The sequence below is a fragment of the Passer domesticus genome, chromosome Z (assembly GCF_036417665.1).
Source record: "Passer domesticus isolate bPasDom1 chromosome Z, bPasDom1.hap1, whole genome shotgun sequence".
NCBI classification, from domain to species: domain Eukaryota; kingdom Metazoa; phylum Chordata; class Aves; order Passeriformes; family Passeridae; genus Passer; species Passer domesticus.
The window spans coordinates 7441215-7460625 of record NC_087512.1 but is presented as its reverse complement, the minus strand read 5'-3'; the positions used below and the strand labels follow the sequence as shown (position 1 = coordinate 7460625).

The window sequence follows — 19411 nt, the reverse complement described above, 5'->3', positions numbered from 1 at the left end:
TAAAACAATTCTCTAAACAAGGTTCTCTAACCCAAGGGTGGAAGTGATCTGGTGGTAAAACTGATTTTTCTGGGCAGCAGAGTAGTGAAGCCAAAGTCAAATCCAGGAAGGCTAAAGGACTTCCTATCTAGAGGCAGCTCTTCAAGACTGTTATGCTTAGTAGAAGCAAAAGAAAGGAAAAAATGCTTAAGAGAGACATATGGAATTATATTACTCTTTTACTTATAATTTAAAGTAAATTTTTTTGGGGGAGAAAAAAGAACCAACCCAAAACCAAACCAAACCAAATCCAAGCAACAAATCTTCGTCCTACTAGTGAGTAACCTTTTTGTAGGAAACAAGCTGAGACCTCAGAGCACTTCATGGTGAACCATGATGATAAAAACCACCATAGACTCACACTGGTGAGTCTTGAACAGCACAGATATCCACAGCCCTGCATCCTCTTACACCACCATGAGAAACAAACATATCCTCAGCCAGAACACCTATGCTGAGACATAAAGCCTGGTGCCTACCTAGGGAGACCTTTGTGTTTCTTGGTCCCTTTGCAGGTGTCACAGAAAGCCTCCCTGACAAAGGCAGCCCCTGCTTTAACACAGTTGCACGCATGCACCCCCCCACTCTCCCCCAGCAAAGCCTGCAGAAAAAAAAAGCCAGTGTGATGAAGCAAAAAGCATTTGGATATGGCAACATGTTTTGGTTTCAAGCTTCCAAGAGGCCTTTTCATAAGCAAGGAAAAGAAAAGAGGTTTTTGAAGGGGGAAAATGCATTGGCGGTTATTTTCATGTAGTCACATATAAAGGAGATTCTAAACTATGGAGGCTGTTTCCTGTACATGCACCTAATATGTTTATTGAAAGGTTTCTTAATCTCCTTTATGCTGTCTTCAGTGCAGCACCTCTTTCAAAGACATTTTGATCCCATTCCTGAACTCTCACTGGAAAGGATACTGCTCTGAAGACTGGAAAAATATGTTTTTCAAAGATATGTGGGATCCCAGTGAAAAATTAAAACACTCTGTTTTTCTTTGGGAAAATTGAAGATAGTGATTGCCTGCCTGCCTTAGATAAATCAAAGGAGGCCTGAATAAAAATCACAGAATCTTAGACATTATAGCTAAAATTACATAGAAGGGTCACCTAACCAATCTCTTTATCACTAATTCAGGAGTACAAATTGCTTAGGGCCTCCCTAGGTGCTGAGTTTATTGGGGAATCTCTGGTGTGGAACAGTTTTAACAATAGGGAGACTCCTGTCTCTGTAAACAAACACATAAGGGTTTATATTTCTGTTTCTCAAAGAATTACCTAATGAAATAGCCAGCCAGTGTGGAAAATATTTCCGTTTTCGGAAACACCTTCATGTTTGTTATTGGTGATATGTTGAGATTCCAATGAGACAAGCTGTGGCTTCTGATATTTTTGGTGTTGTTACATGTATTAGAAGTTCCCTTGAAACATCCAGCTGGCTTCTTTCCAGCAATACATGGCGCATGAGTCTAAAAACGAGACCCCAGGTCCTTACTCCAGCTAAGCTTCCTTGGCTTTGTTGGGTTTTATCTACACACAGGAGTTTAAAGCAACTGTCCAAGAAGTGAACATGGAACCTGTATTAATTTCTTGGGTTTGTGATGAAATAAATCCGGGGTTATTTGGTTGTCAGGGAGACATATTTACATTCAGTTATTATGCTGAGATGGAATTGGATACAGACTGTACCGCATGAAGAATGAAGAATGCTTTGAAACGTTTGCAACACAGAGCTGTTGAGACAGACACTGTCCCAGTCCAGTCACCTGGGATTAAACCGCAGCCCAGTCCCACCTCTTAACTGCAGATTGTCTTCAAGCACCAGAAGTGCTCTCTTGCACTGAGTAGGGGGAATCAGGACAGCTGCTGACTCTCCTCTAGTGACCAGAAACACTTTCTAGAGATGGCAGGATGCCCCTGGGATGAGGGAGTTGTCTTATCCCGTGTTAAGCATCCTTCCATCTCTTTTTCTAAAGAGACACACACACAAACAGTTCCTAGTTTATGCGCGGGTGCGTGTCTGAGCAGAGTGGCTCTAGCCAGAGTCAAAAAGGCAGAAAATAGAGAGTCACAGAGCTGAATCTCCTTGAGGGTCTACGACACAGAGAGACGCTACAGGTGTAGCTGACACCCCCTTCCCCATGCAGTTACCTGTGCTAGTGCTTTGTATCCAGTGGTTCCCACAACCCTTCAGTAGGGACGATTAGCATCCTTTGGCCTCTTCAGCTGCACCTTCAGCCTCTTCATGCCAATCTGGAATCCATTCATGGCCTGGATAGCAGCTTGGGCACTGGCAGGATTGTCAAAACTCACAAAACCTGTCGAAACATGAGGCAAGGCATGGGACTTAACGAGCTGAAGGGTGCCAAGGCACGTACATGCAACGACCACTGAGAATGAACATGGGGAAGGGGGTGAGGGCGCTGAGAGGGGAGAGGTGATCAGGAAGGAGGGTGGGCAGGTGGGCAGGAGAGTGAGGAGAGGATGATTGCCAATGTGGGACAAAGGATAGGAGGGGTTGTTACAGATCAGTGCCCCAGGACAGTGCCTGGTCTGAGTGCCAGTCTGAACACTAGGCTATGTGGAGCACAGGGATCCAAACGTTGGTGCCACAAGATTTGGGTCACTTTGAGCTGGGAGGCAGCAGATGTAATGCATGGTCTCAAGGCACTCTGTCTTCCTCTATCTCCCTCCACTGTGACTTGGGTAAATCTCTAAACCTTCCTTAACTTGCCATCACAGCCTTTCCTTTGCTTTCCAATACTAATGAGAAGGGGAACCTGACACACCTACTGCTACTTCCTTATTAAGGTAATATAAGTAAAATGTGAATTTAATAAAGTCTTCATTATTGTAATAGTCAGCATGAATGGTTTGATTGCTGGCCAGCCAAGCAATATGAAGGGCTTGAATCACTGGCAATTTCTGCAAACTCCATGTTACTCTGCAGTTGAGAGATGAACACAAAGTGTTTCCTAACATTATTTTCCTATAGAATTTCAAATTTTGCCAGCAAATCTCCCAATCAATCACGGAGCACATCCAGCACTAGAAACAACTACAGTGACTGAATATTGTATGTAGGGGTCACCTAAGAAATTCTTTGTCTTCGTTTGCTCTCTAACAGTCTGATAAAATAATATAGGTCAACCACACAGGATGCAATGCATCTAATGCATTCAGCTTTTGGTGTAGCTTTACTTTTTTTTTCCTGTTTGTTTTTGTTTTTGTTTTTTAAATTTATTTTTATTTTTAATTTTTTTCTCGTGTTTGATCAAAAAAAGGCCTCGTTTCCTCATGCTGTTTATGGCTGTAGCTGGAGCGACCACAGGTCTGAGATATTAGTGAGGCAGGGGGCCATCACATTGTACAAGCATTGCCTCTGCTGCTTTTGCCAGAAATGTCCCTGTGTGCCAGCAACATTTCTGAGCACAAACCTTGGGTGAGACTAGCCTAGACCAACCTGCTCTCCAGACAAAGCCATCTGTTTACCCACCCCTGCAAGGCTCTGGCAGCACAAATCAATCCTAGGAGCCCGGTGTTGCTCAACAGACAGGCTGAAATGAAGAGACAGTTTTTGCAAGCCCCTCAAAAAGCCAGTGCTGAGTGTTTGCTGCCAGGTATACACCTGCTCCTGACAGCAGAACCAGGCCTGGCTTACAGCCTTGGGCTGTGCTGTGGATTCATTCTGCAGCCTCTCCTCCCTGGTCTAGTTCCTGCTTGGAATGAGTCTCACAGGGTATAGGGTGTCTTGCATCTGAAAAAGACACAGAGCCGTGCACGCAAAGGCACCTTCTCACCCCTGCACTAAGCTGTGCTCCCTGACCTCAGCTAATCATGTAACTTCATGACAGGTCATGGAACCCATGGTCCTAGTCTCTCAAAGTGAGACAACAGGTTTGCTGATTATGGCACATGGGGTTTTAAAAGGGAGGCCAATGGAATAAACAGAGAATCTTCCTTGTCCTCCCCTCTTGAAGCCAAGGCTCCAAGTAAACTGGCTGTCCTCACAGTTCTCCTGCCAACCCCCTGGATGAGGAGGTAGCAACACTGCAGCTCTGAAGATGAACAGACAAAATTCTGTTCTTGTACTCCCAAGGTCCACACCAATCCTCAAAGAAAACTGGAGGACTATAGTGAGTAATGAGCTGTGGTTTTATTCAGTAGTAATGGATCTCCTCTTGCCCTCATGTTTTAGGCAGTCAGTGCCTGGCGATGTTACCAGTTTGCATCTGACTACTTTAATAATCTATCAACAAAGACCTATGATTCACTCTCAGCAACTGGATAAACTAAACTCTTCCTGGTTTCACCCAAGTATGTTCAGACTTCTGGAAACTCCCTTGGGGATGCCTTGCTTGAGCTTCAACCTTAAATATGTTGTCTATATACCTCATATCCTTGAATATAGGATGTAGTGAAACCCATTTCTTTTCAAAAATCACATCTTGTTTGCTGATATTCCTGGCCAACACACATCAGTTACATCTAAAACAGTAGACTAAAGCTATTCCAGGGAAGTTCAGAGAAACTGGAACCTAATAACCTGTAGTGCTGAGGGTTTTTTTGATTAATGTTTAATATCAAACAACTCCTGGACAAAGTGTGAGTTTTAGCACAGAAGACAGGCTGTGTTCAGTGGTTAACTTGGATGTATCCACCATGTTCTGAAGTTGAGAGAGAATTTAATAATTTGGGTGTATGCCATTTTGTGCCAGCTGTCCCCAATGCTAGGGAGAAGTGCCAGATATTTTTACTTTACTGATATACACACAGCAGTCCCATATCAAAGCTGAGTTGGCTGCAGCTGGATAGTTGTTTAGCTCATGCCTTTAGAGAACATACCTTGCCTGGGAACTGTGATTTCTACTCCTGCTAGAGGTCCTTTTGGGATGTCCCTCCTCCTGCCTACATGTGCACATCCAGATTGTGCCTGCACATCCATCCTTTTTTGAACAAGACACTTTAGAATCCTACAGTGGGGGTCCTGCCAGTGCAGTCAGTGGAGGGTAGGGCAGGATTTCTCTCTTTTGTCAGGACACCCTTAGCTGTGCTCAAATGAATCACTGGTCAGGGAGCAGTGCAGGCTGCAGTGAAGGCAGGCACCAAGGTTAAATCAACCTCTGTTTTGGGATCTACTGGTTCCATAAGTTAGGACTGACATCTCAAGGTAAAATCCCTGGTGGGTCACTCCCCAAAGTGATGTTAATTGCTGAATCAAACCCCTTCAGAAATGCTGCCCACTATGACAGAAGATTATTATCTCTCTACCTTTGCCAAGACTAGACCTTTGAGGGATGATAAGCCCTTGTGCTTGTATGCTAATATAGTTGTGCCTCTGGAAGAACTTTGCTGCGAGATAAGCTCACAAAGATACACCAGTTTTTATCATCACTTTGCTTTTGAGATGGAATTCTTAACCCACTTCCTCATTCTGTGCAAAGCTGTAAATAATACAGCATTTTAACAAATGGGACTAATAAGAGAGATCAGAAGAGCATTCGCTCACTATATTTCATTTAGACCAGATAATGAAGCTGGGAGTTGTACTCTGATTCTGGTATTAGTTGCCTAGATTTGGACCAGATTTTTTTCTCTTTAGTTGTTCTGGTATTCACTGATGCAATATAAAAATCTTCTCTGTCTGGACGCTGAGTGCAGAGGAACTGGGATTGGAAAGCTGGGGAAAGAGATGGGCAAATGCCAATAACTGTGTATTTTCTTTGTGATCATATTCTAGGGACAGAGCAGCTAATTACTCTAGCTTCATTTCACTGTTTTAGTTTTCGGGAGCCTTGATATGCTCAGAAGTTGCTGGTTCATACAAGTCTCCCCCTTTCCTATTATTTATGTCTAGCTGTGTTTCATATTGTGGAAGGTATTTGGATGAACTCCAAAGAGAAGAAAAGCTATGGCTTATCCTGAGATTTAAGACTTTACCGTGGATAAGGGATGGGCAGAGAGACAGGCATGTTGGGCTAACAACAGCATATTCCTTTCTCTTCTCAGGTCAAATGCCTACTGGGAGATTTGACTATTTTTGTTGCTGTTAGATGCAGTATTGGCAGTCAACAATCTTTGTTTCTCCTCATCTGTGCCAGCAGAATTCATGGTACTATGACAGATCTGAACACGTATGACTAGGAATAGAATGTATGTACTCAGTAAATAACTTAAATACTCAGTTCCTGAATGGCTTTAGCATTTGATCCTGTGGGCTCAAAACATGATGGCAGTATTACAGCTGCTATCTGTGTTTTGAACACCACCCCTGCGTTGTCATCTACATGCTTGAAGGACAAAAGAGAAAGGGAGAGGTTAAAAAGCTTGAAGCTCTTTCTGTGCATCAGTTAATTAATAATCAGAGAAATATATGTTCTGGTCTGAAGACAGTTGGTAGGAGGACAGCATTTTGTGATAAATCTACTTTATGGGGGGGATATTGGTGGGTTTTTTTCTTTTTCCCTTTTTTCCCCCCCCAGGGATTATGTAAAAACGCTGTTCTAATAAATGATTTATCAAAAGCGGCAGAGAATGGTGAAAGCTTCTAGGACAGCAACAGAGGGCATCTAATCTTTCTGATTCTGCACAGCATCTTCCAGGAAAGAAACTGTTGTTGAGCCCACTACTTCTGGCTTGCTCTTTTCCTAGAGGATTGTGTTAACTGTTGGGGTCAAAAACTGGGGTACAATTTTGGAATTGCTTTATTTTCTCCCCCTTTCTTCCAGAGAAAGTTCTTGTGGTGTGACATGGGGAGGAAGGTTTGTGCCTTCCTCACTATGTGATCAGCACAATCACCAATTGCTTTATGTAACAGATATTACCTAAGGGTTGTTTATCTCTTTTAATCAGCCAGGATAATAAAGAAGGGAATTCACAGTCTATGTAAGCGTACATCTGAAGACTCTTTTGTAACTGTAAACTTTTTGTTTATGGCCTGTGTTTTCTCTGCATGTCCATGAATTAGTTTGTGCACTAAGAGCAGTCTTGAATAGGAGCACACAGATATATTTCCATGGATCCTTAATTGGTCCTTCTGAGTTTTCTGGTTTGCTTTGCATCCAGCAAGGAGAATTAGTGGTTAATGAGCAAAACAGCCTCTTGATGATCTGTTACCAGGTTGGAATAGCACGTTGTCTCTCTTGGGCAGAGGTTTTGCTCTGGATAGAGCCCATGGCATGGTAACTATACTGAACTTCCTTTAAATCAGTCAAGAGCAAAAATGAGCAAGCTTTTCCTCCAGACTCCTGAACTATGGGCAGCTGATCCTACAGCAGGTCCACTCATATAACTCGGTTGCCTTCAGGCAATAGGAAGGAAAAGAGGGACCTCAAAGAAATTGATATTAAACTTGTCTTAAAACTAAGAAGAATATTTTTATCCATGTTCCAGATACTCACTAGCATCTCAGAGATACACTTTGCAAGATACTGCAACAGAAGCAAGTAGAAATTGCTGCTTATTAGCTTGTTTCAGACCAGACTTTTTTTTTTTTCCTTACTAGTTCTGGCCATCAGAATATTTGTCTGACTGCCATGAAGGATCTTTCCTGGTGCTTCTTGTTCCTTCAGTTTTGAAAGTTACCAGCTAAGAAGAGCATCTCTGAACTTTTTCATTTTCACATTCAACCTGTATTCATTTTACTAGAGAGAAATGACAGTAACAGAAGAGCAAGGATCTGCTGCTCAGCCTTTGGGAGAGAAAGGGAAGAAATGCCACATGCATGGCCTAGGCACTAGTAAAGGAGAAGTCCATGCCTCTTGCTTCCCTTGTGTCCAAAGTGCTTCCCCCTAGGCTGTGGGAAGGAAGCTTGGCCAGAGTAGAACAGCTGGATCATGGAATATCCTCACCTGAAAGTGTGATCCCACAAAGATCATTGAGTCCAGATCCTGGCCTTACATAGGACAGCCCCAAGAGTATCACCATGTATCTGAGAATACCAAAATGGAGGGACCTGCAGAAAGTGCTGGCAATTGCTTAGACCAGAGATCTTGCTCTCCTGTCCTTTCTCCAAGAATCTGAGACAGTAATTAAAGAACTAGTTATTGATATAATTGGTTATTAATATAACTGTTCCCTCAGCTCATGGGTTCCTTGCTTTTGTTACTGAGAACTGAAAGGTGAGATCTAGGGAGGCACTTTTTTCTGTGAAGGCAGCAGTAAGGTGCTCACATCAAAGCAGTCTTCCTGAGGGAAGGGTGGTGTTCAGTAACTCCTGTCCTCCCCTCCATGAGGACCTGCCCACCTGCTCCTCAGACCTTCCCTGTTACTTCAGCCTATTTAATTCCTACCACTCCTCAGTTTCTTTTTCTCCCTGTTTATTAGTCTTATCAGAGAATGGAGGGTTTCCTTTAATTGCTTTGCAAGGTCTTTACCTTGCTGTGTTCTTTACACAATGTACTAGCTGCTGCCTCGCAATTTTTTAGTGCTGTAAAGAATTTCAGGATACAATCTGTATGTAAGTAGCTCTATAATGTATGTGTGCATTGGAAGGTATTGTATTATAAGGTGATTTATGGGTACTGGAATACTCAATAAAGGAGTGTGTCTGCAGAGCAAGGGCATAGCACTTCAGCTGTTTTCCAGTGTCTAATAGGGTTGGATGACTTTTTGGATTATTTAACCTTCCACTGCTGTTTAATCATGTCCAAGAGAGATCTGTCTACCCAGCTATCCATCCCATCCATCCATCCATTTATTTTGTTTTAATGTATGAACAGTCAGTAACTGACGACTGTGCTAAACAACTAGTATTAAATATTTCCCATCTGTGGGATGAGATAATTGGAAACTCAGAATATTCAAGGAATTGGCTCAGAAATCTGCTGAACCATTAATGTTCATTTTAGAAATTTATGGAATATTAGAAAACCTTCAAAATGTTCCAGGAAAAGAAAAAAATCTAATATTAATTTTTAAGGGTATAAACTAGGTGACCTGATAAACTTAGTTAAACTTTCATAAGTGCCAGGAAAAGTAAGAAAATTTTGATATGAGATAATGTGGCAAAGAATTTAAAGATACACAATTAGTACCAATCATCATGGTTTCATGGAACATAACATCTATCAAATGAAACTGATTGCATGAAATTGCAAGTTCAGTGAATAAAGTAAGTTATCATAAAGTGTATTTAAACTTTGCTACAGTATTTCAGACAGCATTTCTTTAGAGAAAATGAAACCAGCCCAGAAATGAGACCACAAAAAAAATCTGTCAGTTGTGACAAACAAAATTGCAGAGATTCTAGTAGGCTCCTTCAGCGGTGTGCTGAAATCTCTGTGCTATTCAATTTCTCTAGCATTACTTGGAAGACATTTGAAGTAATTACTGGTAAAATTGGCCAATCATACAAAAATGGTGAAATAATGACAGAAGTAAGTGACCTGGGTCACTGCGTAGGCTGGACACAGTTAAAGGGTGTTCATTTTAATCCAATCAAATGCAAAATTAAGTATCTCCAGGAAAAAGCAAGTGGGTCACTCATAAAAAGAGGAAATCCTCATTAGAAAACAGTGCCTCTTAAGAAGAAGATGGGTGTCATAGTAACAGCCAAATATATGAGCTCTCAGGACTGTGTTAAAATTCTCAAAGTCTCGAGACTTAGTTTTGGGATGAAGTTGCCTTTGCTGAATGTCCTCTAGAAACAGCAAGGTAGTTTTACCTGAGTATGACTGAGGAAAGATCCTTTCTGGAATCCTGCATTTAGTTCTAGTGATTGCTCTAGGAAAAAAATTAAATACTTATTTGGAAGTAGAAGAGTAATTATAGGTCTGAAAGTGTAATGATAGTGGCCACAGTTTATTGAAGAGAAAGTTAAACTTACTTCTGGCCATTGCCTATAAATAATACCTACAAAACATGAAGTTCTTTTAGAATAGGGGGAAAAAGAAGAGCTTACTTATTTCTTATCTGCCTTCTGTAAGCAAGCATTTGTCAAATTTAACATGGAAATAAGACACCAAGTCTGCATGTTTTAAATGGTGAAGGTAATTAACTATTTTGGAAAACATCTTGTTTAGCAATAGGGGTGGATCACCTATCACATGAAACCTTGATTAAGAGATTTTCTAAAGGGGATGCCATGACTCAAGCAGAAGGTTCTAACCTGTCACATGAGCTGAGGCACCTGGCATATGTTTTTTCAGACTTCCATCCAAAGGATCAGAACAGTCTCTTCTGGCACTGCATATTTGTCTGTCTATTGTTCATTTTGCAGTTCAGATATTTAGAGAATCAGCTCTTCCTCACTAATCTGGAATGGATTGAGGTAACAGTCATGATACAGGTGACAATTGATGTTAATGCCTTATAATGAATGGCCCCAAAGTGTGAGCTGCAGACCACTGAGAGGGCTGACTGGTACTCGTTCTTCATCTTGCTTCCAGCTGAGAGAAACTGAACAGATGGGAAGGGGAGATTAAATGAAGAGTGAAAGTAGATGGCATGATTAACTTTCTCTAAAGGTCAGAACACCCAGTGCAGAAGGTAGCTTGAAATACACAAGTATCTTCCTTATGTTGCCTTCCTGTCTTCCTGTGCATGAAACTACCTCTCCACATTGCAACAGTGTGAGCTGGAGTGTGCAGAGAAGTTGGTCGTGCATTGCCTGTTGGATGATCTCCAGGTGGAGAAACATCCAGGCAGAAGAAGCAGCGTCTCCTCTGAAAGCAAGGGGGGCCATAGCAAAGGGCTATAGATCCTGACCCTGAATAAGATCATTAAGACCACTGTAGCTACAAGTCTTCTCTTTCATAATCTGTATGGTGTTTCATTTTCGTAGGAAAATTGTTGTCATGATTCATGCTGAAAGCACAACCATAAGGCTTTAGATTAGACTAGAATTTTGACAATTTAAACAACTGCATGGTCAGATCTGATCTGAGGGTTCAAAATCAATGAGGGGAAATTTAGATTATATATATGAAAGAAATTCTTTATTGTGAGAGGGATGAGACTCTGGCATATATAGCTCAGAGAGGATGTGGATGCCACATCCCTGCTCAAGGCCAGGTTGGATGGGGCTGGGAGCAATCTGGTCTAGTGGAAAGTATCCCTGCCCATGGCAGGAGACTGGAATGAGATGATCTTTAAAGTCCCTTCAAGTCCAAATACTTCTATGATTCTGTGATCCAAGGTTTTAGTTCATATATACATCTGGGCATGTGATCAGGACTAACTTTTTAGAAAAAGATAAAAGGGAGTAAAATTTTCATATAGAAAACCACAGCAGATCTCTCATCATAACAGTGGAGTAAAGATTAAAACTTCTCTTTTTCCTGTAAACAGAGGTTTTCTAAAGGATGAGCAATTACTTGTCTGGTGCTATGGACTGTGGTTCTGCCCATTCTTATAAGTAGAACTGATGAATTGATGGAAGAAGTGAAGGATTGAGGCTTCAGCCATTTTTTGGAGAGCCCGTGAAACACACTGGACCAGTACACATACATGTCTGCTGTGGACAAAAAACACTGTAGTTCTTCTATATGAAACATAATGTTCCAGCCCAGGTGATGATGATTATCTTCCTCACAAGGAACAAACAGCCAGTGATGAATCACGCGTAGATGACTAAATAGTATTTGTCCTCTTTTTGAATGATGTGTAGGACTGAAGCTATTTCCTAAATGCTCTCAGAAATGGATGGAATTCTTCTTGACTTGTTTTCTGAACCTTCCTTGAAAACATCTGATGTCATCATGTGCCAGAATAAGGTTTATGGGGGAAATCACATGGTTGAAAAAAACCGGTGAACCTTTGAGGATATATGCTCTTCTCCAATGTGAAACTGGAAATAAAGGATGAGTATAAAGTAGGTTTTGCACAGGTTCTAAATCAATGATGATGCTCAGTTAAGGATGCATTGAGATTGTTATTGAATAAAAATAAAGGCTATTTTTACGTTTGTTTTGTTGAAGTTTGGAATATAAACCAGATGAAAATAATTATTGAAGTTCCCACCAGCCATGTCATAATCTGTTTTTCATCTAAATCTAATTTCTTTGCTCCTGGTTCTCTTTTGGATCCTGCTTCATTTGTGACTTTTTGATAAAGAAGGCATGTATGAACAAGGCAACTGCTAAAATCACCACTCATCTTTCTTGATCTATAAGACACAAGTATCATAAAAAGTGACCTTGTTCTTGAAAATATTTCATAGTAGGTAAGGTAATAAAATTCCTTCCTGGACTAATCAAGAAAAAGAAACCAAAAGCCAAAACACCTAAACAAACTAGGAAATCTTGTGATGAAGGTGAGCTGTGAACTAGTCAGTATTTTTAGCAGTTCTCTCATGTCCTAGGAAGACTCTGAAATATATTTGCTTTTGGTGCAGCAATGCACAGAACCTTCCCACCTTGCTCTTGCTGACCATTACTGAGATCGACAACTGCCCACCCCTTCCCTGCTGGTTGTTGAACACCTGACACCTCATTATGGGCAGTTTGGGACAACTCAACAGACACTGAAAGGCCTGAAGCTTCTTGTGCAGCATTCTGGAAGTTTCTGTTCAGAAGCCAGAAGTGGTGATGAACAGTTTTTGGCCATGATTTTTGAAGGAATATTTTACTTTCTATGGAGGCGACTGTGTGAAAAACAGCTAACCAAACTAAAAGTGAACTTAACAGGAAAACAAACCTCCTCATATGGAGTGAGTCATTGGGAAAGGAAAGGAAAAAAGAAAATCTCTCAATATCTAGACCAGGAGGTTGTGAACTGGCACTGGCCTATGCTGGGTAGCAAGAGTAGAAAGTAAAGAGTTTTATACATTTAAAAAATTCAACCAGCTATTACATTTGTGGTACTTTCTCTGTCATTGTAAAACCTTCACATTTTCAACCACCCCCAAAAGGCAAGAAAATTATCATCTGGCTTCTTTTTTCAAAAACAACAATGGGAAAGAAAAACTGTCTTATTACAGCAGAGATGCTGGTAAATTCCTGTGGACCTGCTAGCAGAATATTCACCCTTAGTGGCCTTTAAAGGCCTGAATTTTGGAGCTCTCAGTGAAGAACAGTCTTTAGCTCCTCAGAATAGTTGCATTCAGTCTCTGGGACCTGAATTGTAACACAGATTTACTGAATCCTGATTTAGTTCTGGCTCTGGGGCCTCTGCACAGTGACCCATCTGAGCTCTTGATCCACCCTTAGGTAGAATATTAGAAAATAAGGTTGTGTTTTAATTACTGAACTAAGAGGACTAGAAAATATATTTCTAAGACATGGTTTTGTATATGCCTTTGAACAGAAAAATTAAAGACCTGAGAATGGATGATATGTTAGTAGTTTGTAGAAGGATCTTAATTTGAATGGATGGGGTGAAAATATGAGCCACCCCTAAAAAAAAAAGTGTCTTTTTGCATCAAATTCAAAACCCAGTAGCAAAAATTCTCTCATTAGAATATTTGAAAAACACAGCAAAACAATAATTCTTCTGAAACTTATTCAACCATGTCAGAAGATGCACAAAGACCTGGCTAAAGGCTTTATGATTTCTGAAGACCCTTCTAAAGAAGAATTTAAAGGGTCTGTAGAGACCTATCTTTAGGAAAATAAATTAATGTCACCTTTAACTGGTCAGAACACAATCAGATTTTTAGGTCATACTGCCCAAAAAGAAGAAAATCTGTTTCCTGTCAGAGTTCATGGAGCATCTGGACAATGCTCGTAACCATATTAATTAGTTTTTGGTAGTTCTGGGAGGAGCAGGGGGTTGGGCTCTGTGCACATTTTATAGGTCCCTTCTAACTTGAGATATGATTCACAGAGCTGCATGGTGGGAGAATAAGAGATAGGGGACATAAATTGGAACAGCAAAGGTTCAGTCTGAGTGCAAGGAAAACTCTTCACCTTGAAGGCCAGCAAGCATAGGAGCGGGTTGCTAAAATTCAAACAATTGTTCAGCAATTTTCATTGTTTTCAATAACAATTGCATCTGCAAATTTTTATATTTGTTATTGAATAAATGTATGTGTAGTACTTGTATAATGTGAATACCTATGCATATGTTATTTAATATATATATAAAATGTAATTACTTATATATGTGTGGTATGACAGATCAACACAGGTGAGAGCAGAGCTGATGCCAAATTGTTGTTGGGGATTTCTTATCGATGAAACAAAAAATTTCATCATTAGGAATGATACACTTGTTTTTATGGGGATCTGCAAGTTGTTACTCTGATGACAGCTCTTGAATATGTCAATATATACTATTTGAAGATGCTGATCTTATCTGGGAGTTTTTGATTTAGGGTTACTTACTTAAAAAGGGAAGATATCACATGTAACCACAAATTGAAACAACGATAAGGTTGCAAAATGAAGTACTCAATTTAGAAATGCAAGAAATTATGTTACCTATAAAATTTTAATTCTGTATTGCTTTGTATATGCATAAAGGCATTGCTTCTAACCACACATTTCTGTATTTTTCTCTTTCATGGCATCCTTGTTTTAATTACTGTTGAGAATGAATAACATAACAGGGCAAGGAAAATGGCAATGTTTCAGACGTGTTATTGTAAGTGTTGGAATTTAGACAGTAAATAAGGCAGGGAAAGGATAGTTTTGTAGTTGTACAAGCAGATGTTGCCTTGGAAAACTGGAATTTGTCCCTATTTCTGCCATGACATCCCAGTTATGCTAAGTATATAATATATCACAGAATTTCTTTAGTAAGACCTCTAGGCTGTTTTTTTATTATTAAATAAAATAGAGCAGGTTTGGAGAGCCAGTGGTAAACCACGGCTTGAATCTATGTCATTAAACTCTCCTATCTCTCAAAAGTGGATGTTCCTGTCCCTTGTCATTGCTGAGTCATGCCCAAGCAAAGTCCAGCTGTAGCTTAATTGTCATGGCCCAAACTGAGATAATGGCACACAAATGTTCAAAAAAATATAAAATTGTGTCAGAGTGTTTTTGCAGATGTGTGAAGCCTCTTTAGTTTTCAGTGAAGAGAAAGATTTACCAGGTTTTCCTCTTCTTTTGGTGCATGGCCTGAGATTTCACTGGCAGAAAGGCTGCTGCCTATACCTGCATCTGATGCAGACAAAAACATAGCATGCTCTTCATTATTCTTAGACAAGGCAGGTAAATAGACTGATCAGGTTTGTGGCAACTCAAATTAAGAATCCAAGATCAAAAAATAGTTTTGGATATTTCTCTACCTCGTTGTCCCCTTGGTGAAATGAGGACACTATGAGCACCAGCAAAATACCATTACTTAGCTCTGTGAACCTCTCAAATGCTCTGCTGGGAAGAGTCTCAGGAAAACAGATTAGAAAATAAAAATAAATTCATATTCATGGCCAAATTTGAGTATCATATAAAAGGAAGGCTTGGGGCCAAGCATGAAGATGTGAGGACCTATTGAACAGCTGCTCAGCAACTAACCAGGCAACAGACTTCAAGATGGTGAAGAGCAGACCTGTGCAGTGGATGAGGCAGAATGTGTGGATATAAGGAAGCTAAAAATAGGTATATGGGGGGATGGATGGCTGCATGGACTGATAGAGACTCATCCATTCTACAGCTTGAATTTTCCTTGCATCAGAGATCTTGGGACATCAAAAAATAAACCCAGATGCCATGGGTTGACAAAATGCTCTAGCGGGTTTGCAGTCCCACAAGAGTAGGATGTGTTACCTCTGCACTCTGCAAATCCATCACTTTGAGTTCAGAAATGGGCCTGCCCATTGGAGGGGTTATTATTCTGACTTCTGAACAGAAACTTCTGACTGGAATCAAAGTAGCACTAAAAGTCCTCTTCTGGTATTAACTCTTAACTCTTATTTCTATTATTCAGATAGTGACCATTTCCCTTTTGAATGTCACTGAAGGAGGAGTCACAATGACCCTGCAGTAATGAGTTCCTTCATCTAATTACCCTTGGAGAAAGAACATTTAAAAAGATGGTGTAACTGTGCATGTGAGTAGGTACATACAAACACACACCCATAACTTAAAAAAAAATAAATCTGGGTAGATTTTATCTCTTGTGGGGGGAGATGGACAGAACAGCAATAGACACATGGACACCCAGATAAATGGAAGATAGATTCTGCTGACATATTCTTGTCTAATAAATTGTTGAGCTACAAAAGAAAGCAAAAGTCCCTGTGTACAATATAGAGGTTTTCTGTAATGTGAGTTATTGGGAAAAGACAGAGCTGTCCCTTTAACTGGAGAGCTGCAAACAGCTGTTCCTTATGCATACATGCTTGCTTGGTCTGAAAGTTTTGGTAAGTCAGTGCATAACTGACAGTTAGATTTATCTCCCCAATAAGCAATCAACATTATAATAAAGGAAAAATGCTTTCAATGCACCTTTGAGAGTGCATCAGAAATTAATCTAAACATCAAATTAATTATAGTTTGTAAATGAATAGTGGCTCACAGCCCTAATACTTCTCCCGCTCGTCCTCCTCCCCCTAAAGCCTCCCCCAACCAACTGCAATGGCTGGAGGTGCTGTACAGCAAGTTTGATGAACAGCTCCTTCTCTTTCTTACTCACACAACTCTTTCCTTATCAGCTGGAAGAGCTCCATCCTCACTCTGCAGACCTGAAATCTCAGAGCTTTGGAATAGGCTAGCAAATATAAAACTTCTATGTCTCATTCCCCTTCTCTCTGAGAGCTCAAAGCATCCCTTTGGGGGTGTCCTCCTCCCCTTGGATTAGTTTCCAGCTGAGCTGGACACACCTTATGAGTCCCTCCTTGGCTCTCTGGCTGTGTCAGGTCCTTCAGAGTGGAGAGGACCACAACAAACCAGTGCTGATCTGAACTGAAACATATCAGGGGTCAGTCGTGCTTAATGTGCCTGGAAAATAATTTCTGTTTTGTCTCTACTGTGGCACTCAAGCAAGTGACTTCTTCCATTGCTCTTTGAGCTGAGATCTGTGGGCTGTAGCCTTATGGGAATGACAAACAGATTTTCCAGAGCCTTGAAACAAAATGTATTGTCACTAGATCATGTGAAATAAAGGACAGAGCCCAGTCCTAAGGGCTACAGGGAGGAATGATCAGGTAGAGACTTCCTTAGGAAATTTGAAATCAAGTTACTAGTAAAAAGAAAAAAATAAATCAAGTAATCATAGTACTGATAACAGCAACAAACAGAGTTACATCCCTCAAGTCCTTTCTAATAATGCATATATTTGGTGGGAATTTCTTATTTACCGAAAGAATAATCAGAAAAGAAACTCCTAAACCCTTTTGTCTGATAAATAACTCTCCTCATGCATGAATCCTAAAGACCTGTGCAAAGGAGTCAGTGTACTTTTCCAAGAAGGGGAGTCCAATCCTAACAGCTAGGTTGACCTAGCTGTGATCACCCATATGGGCTATGAACATGCATCTAGAATTTCTTTCATTTACAACACCTTACTTCTGCACCTGCTAATTTCCTGGATGAACCCAAGGAGAGTTGCTGCCTTTTTCTAATTTTTTTTTATTATTAAATGAGAAACTGCCATATTTGGCAGTGCACATTGAAGGCACATTGTCAGCAGGTGCTGTACAATATTTTCCTAATGTACCTCAGGGTCCCTTGTTCCTCTCCTATGTCTTATGGAGTGCTGCCAATGCACTTTAGACCTAATGTGCAATGCCCCTTGTCCCAGGGCCCTGTACAGCATTGCCAGTGTCCTATCCTCTTGACACATCTTACTTCTTTCTATTTCAGCTTCCAGATTGAAACTCTGTAGATCATCATGACCTGCCTGCTGCCTTGCATCTCCCACTCCACCTTTTTTGCCACCACACTGCAGCATTTAACTGCCACAGCATGTTTTTAATAACAGGATACAAGGTCTGCCCATCCCTCAGCCCTTCTCCCGAGCTTCACCCCCTCCTGTGTTCAGTTCTCATTCCTCACTGCTTTTCTCACTTTTAATCTCTCTCCTTTGTCTCCCCAGTTTCTTTTCATAAGCTAGGAGGAGTTTAGTAGGGAATAGAATTATTTAACAGCAAACTTAATTAACTATTATGACCCTCATCAAGTGATGTTATTTTCCCTATTTTGGCATCTTCATATAAGACTGGATGTTTTTCCAAATGAGGTGGCCCATTAGCAACATCTCAAATGCACTCCCTGCAGGAATCTGGAATGAAACAATCAATGTTCGTGTTGTACTAGGAGTCAAATAAGACATTTCCTTTAGGACATATAAACCTATGGTCCTAAGAAGTCTTTGCGGTTTATAAGATGGAATGCTCCTTGTTTTCTTTAATGTGGAACATTTCAAAAGGGGCTGGGGCATTTTGTGGATGTGAAAGTGCATCTGGAATGTGCAGAAAAGGAGAAAAATTTATGCCACTTGTGTTTGCTTACACCTGTGGTGTCAGAGCATGTCAAGCTGAGTGGAGGGAAACCACAGTGTCTCTCTGGGAATTAGACAGGTTGTTCACAGCCTTCCAGAGTCACTGTCCCATGGGGAGAAGCTGAAGCTGCTACAGCAATGGGTATGAAGAACAGGCACATGCCAAGGAGACATGTAGGGGACAAAGCAGGGACATGGAGCAGAACTGGCCTGACAGTGTCTGCTGCTCAATGGTGTGCAAAAAGTTGGCAGATTGAGGTACTTATTGCTCTCAGAAAGGGGTGACTGGAGCAAAGCAAGTGTTCCAGTAAAGCAATTCCTCCAGCTTTAATTTATCTACATCTTATTTGACACTTTGGGATAACCATTTGACCTCTGCTTCCCCATCCTTGTTCTCTTTTTTCTAATTTCTGACATATCTTCCTAATTAATACTGCCCAAGCCTGTCTCGCTCGCTCTCTTCTCTGTTAAAACATTTTTCTAGAATATGTCTGTCTCTGTATTTCACTAACTTAATGTTTTCAAGTGCTTTCTTTAGATGTGTCTCATAAGACAACAGTGAGTGTTGCTGGGCTGTGTTGCAGCGTCACCCTATGACAGAGGTAGAGTTAGCCATGTGTGGGCAGGGTGAAAAGTTGCCCTTCTCACATTGCCTACTTGCCTTAGCAGCCTTAATAGTGTTGATTTACTGGAGTTCTCTTTTAGCCTTGTACACAAACTGTTCACATTTAAACTATCTACATAACTGAGAGGGGAGTTATCACCAGAACCACTGAGACCAGCACAGAGATGTAATCCACGTCCTCTGACATTTAGCACACCTACACACAGAATGACTGGCACACGTGTAGCGGGAACGTGAGAGACCCAGTGCAAACTCTGCCCTGTGCAGACACAAGTTCTGGGTTCCTGCAGGTGTTGACATTCAGGCTGCAGCACACTTTACCTCCGTGCAAGTCTTCCTAGACCAGCCCACCCTGAGAATGGGAGTCACCGTCTTCGAGGAGTGTCCAACTAAGTGTAATTTTTCTCTGAGTGAGACGAGTCCTGCCATTTCA

The 19411-nt window shown here is 40.9% G+C and overlaps 1 protein-coding gene across 15 annotated transcripts in view; it reads right to left on the bottom strand.

Moving 5' to 3' along the window:
- Window positions 1–19411, bottom strand: part of CELF4 (CUGBP Elav-like family member 4) — a 692304-nt gene that overhangs the window by 21554 nt on the left and 651339 nt on the right. For all 15 annotated transcript variants that reach the window (XR_010354139.1, XM_064405438.1, XM_064405445.1 and 12 more), the window contains one exon: window positions 2184–2350. Coding sequence is in view for 14 of the 15 variants with exons in the window: in XM_064405438.1 (XP_064261508.1) it covers window positions 2223–2350 (128 nt within the window). In the remaining variant the exon portion in view is untranslated. The remainder of the gene's footprint in view (window positions 1–2183; window positions 2351–19411) is intronic.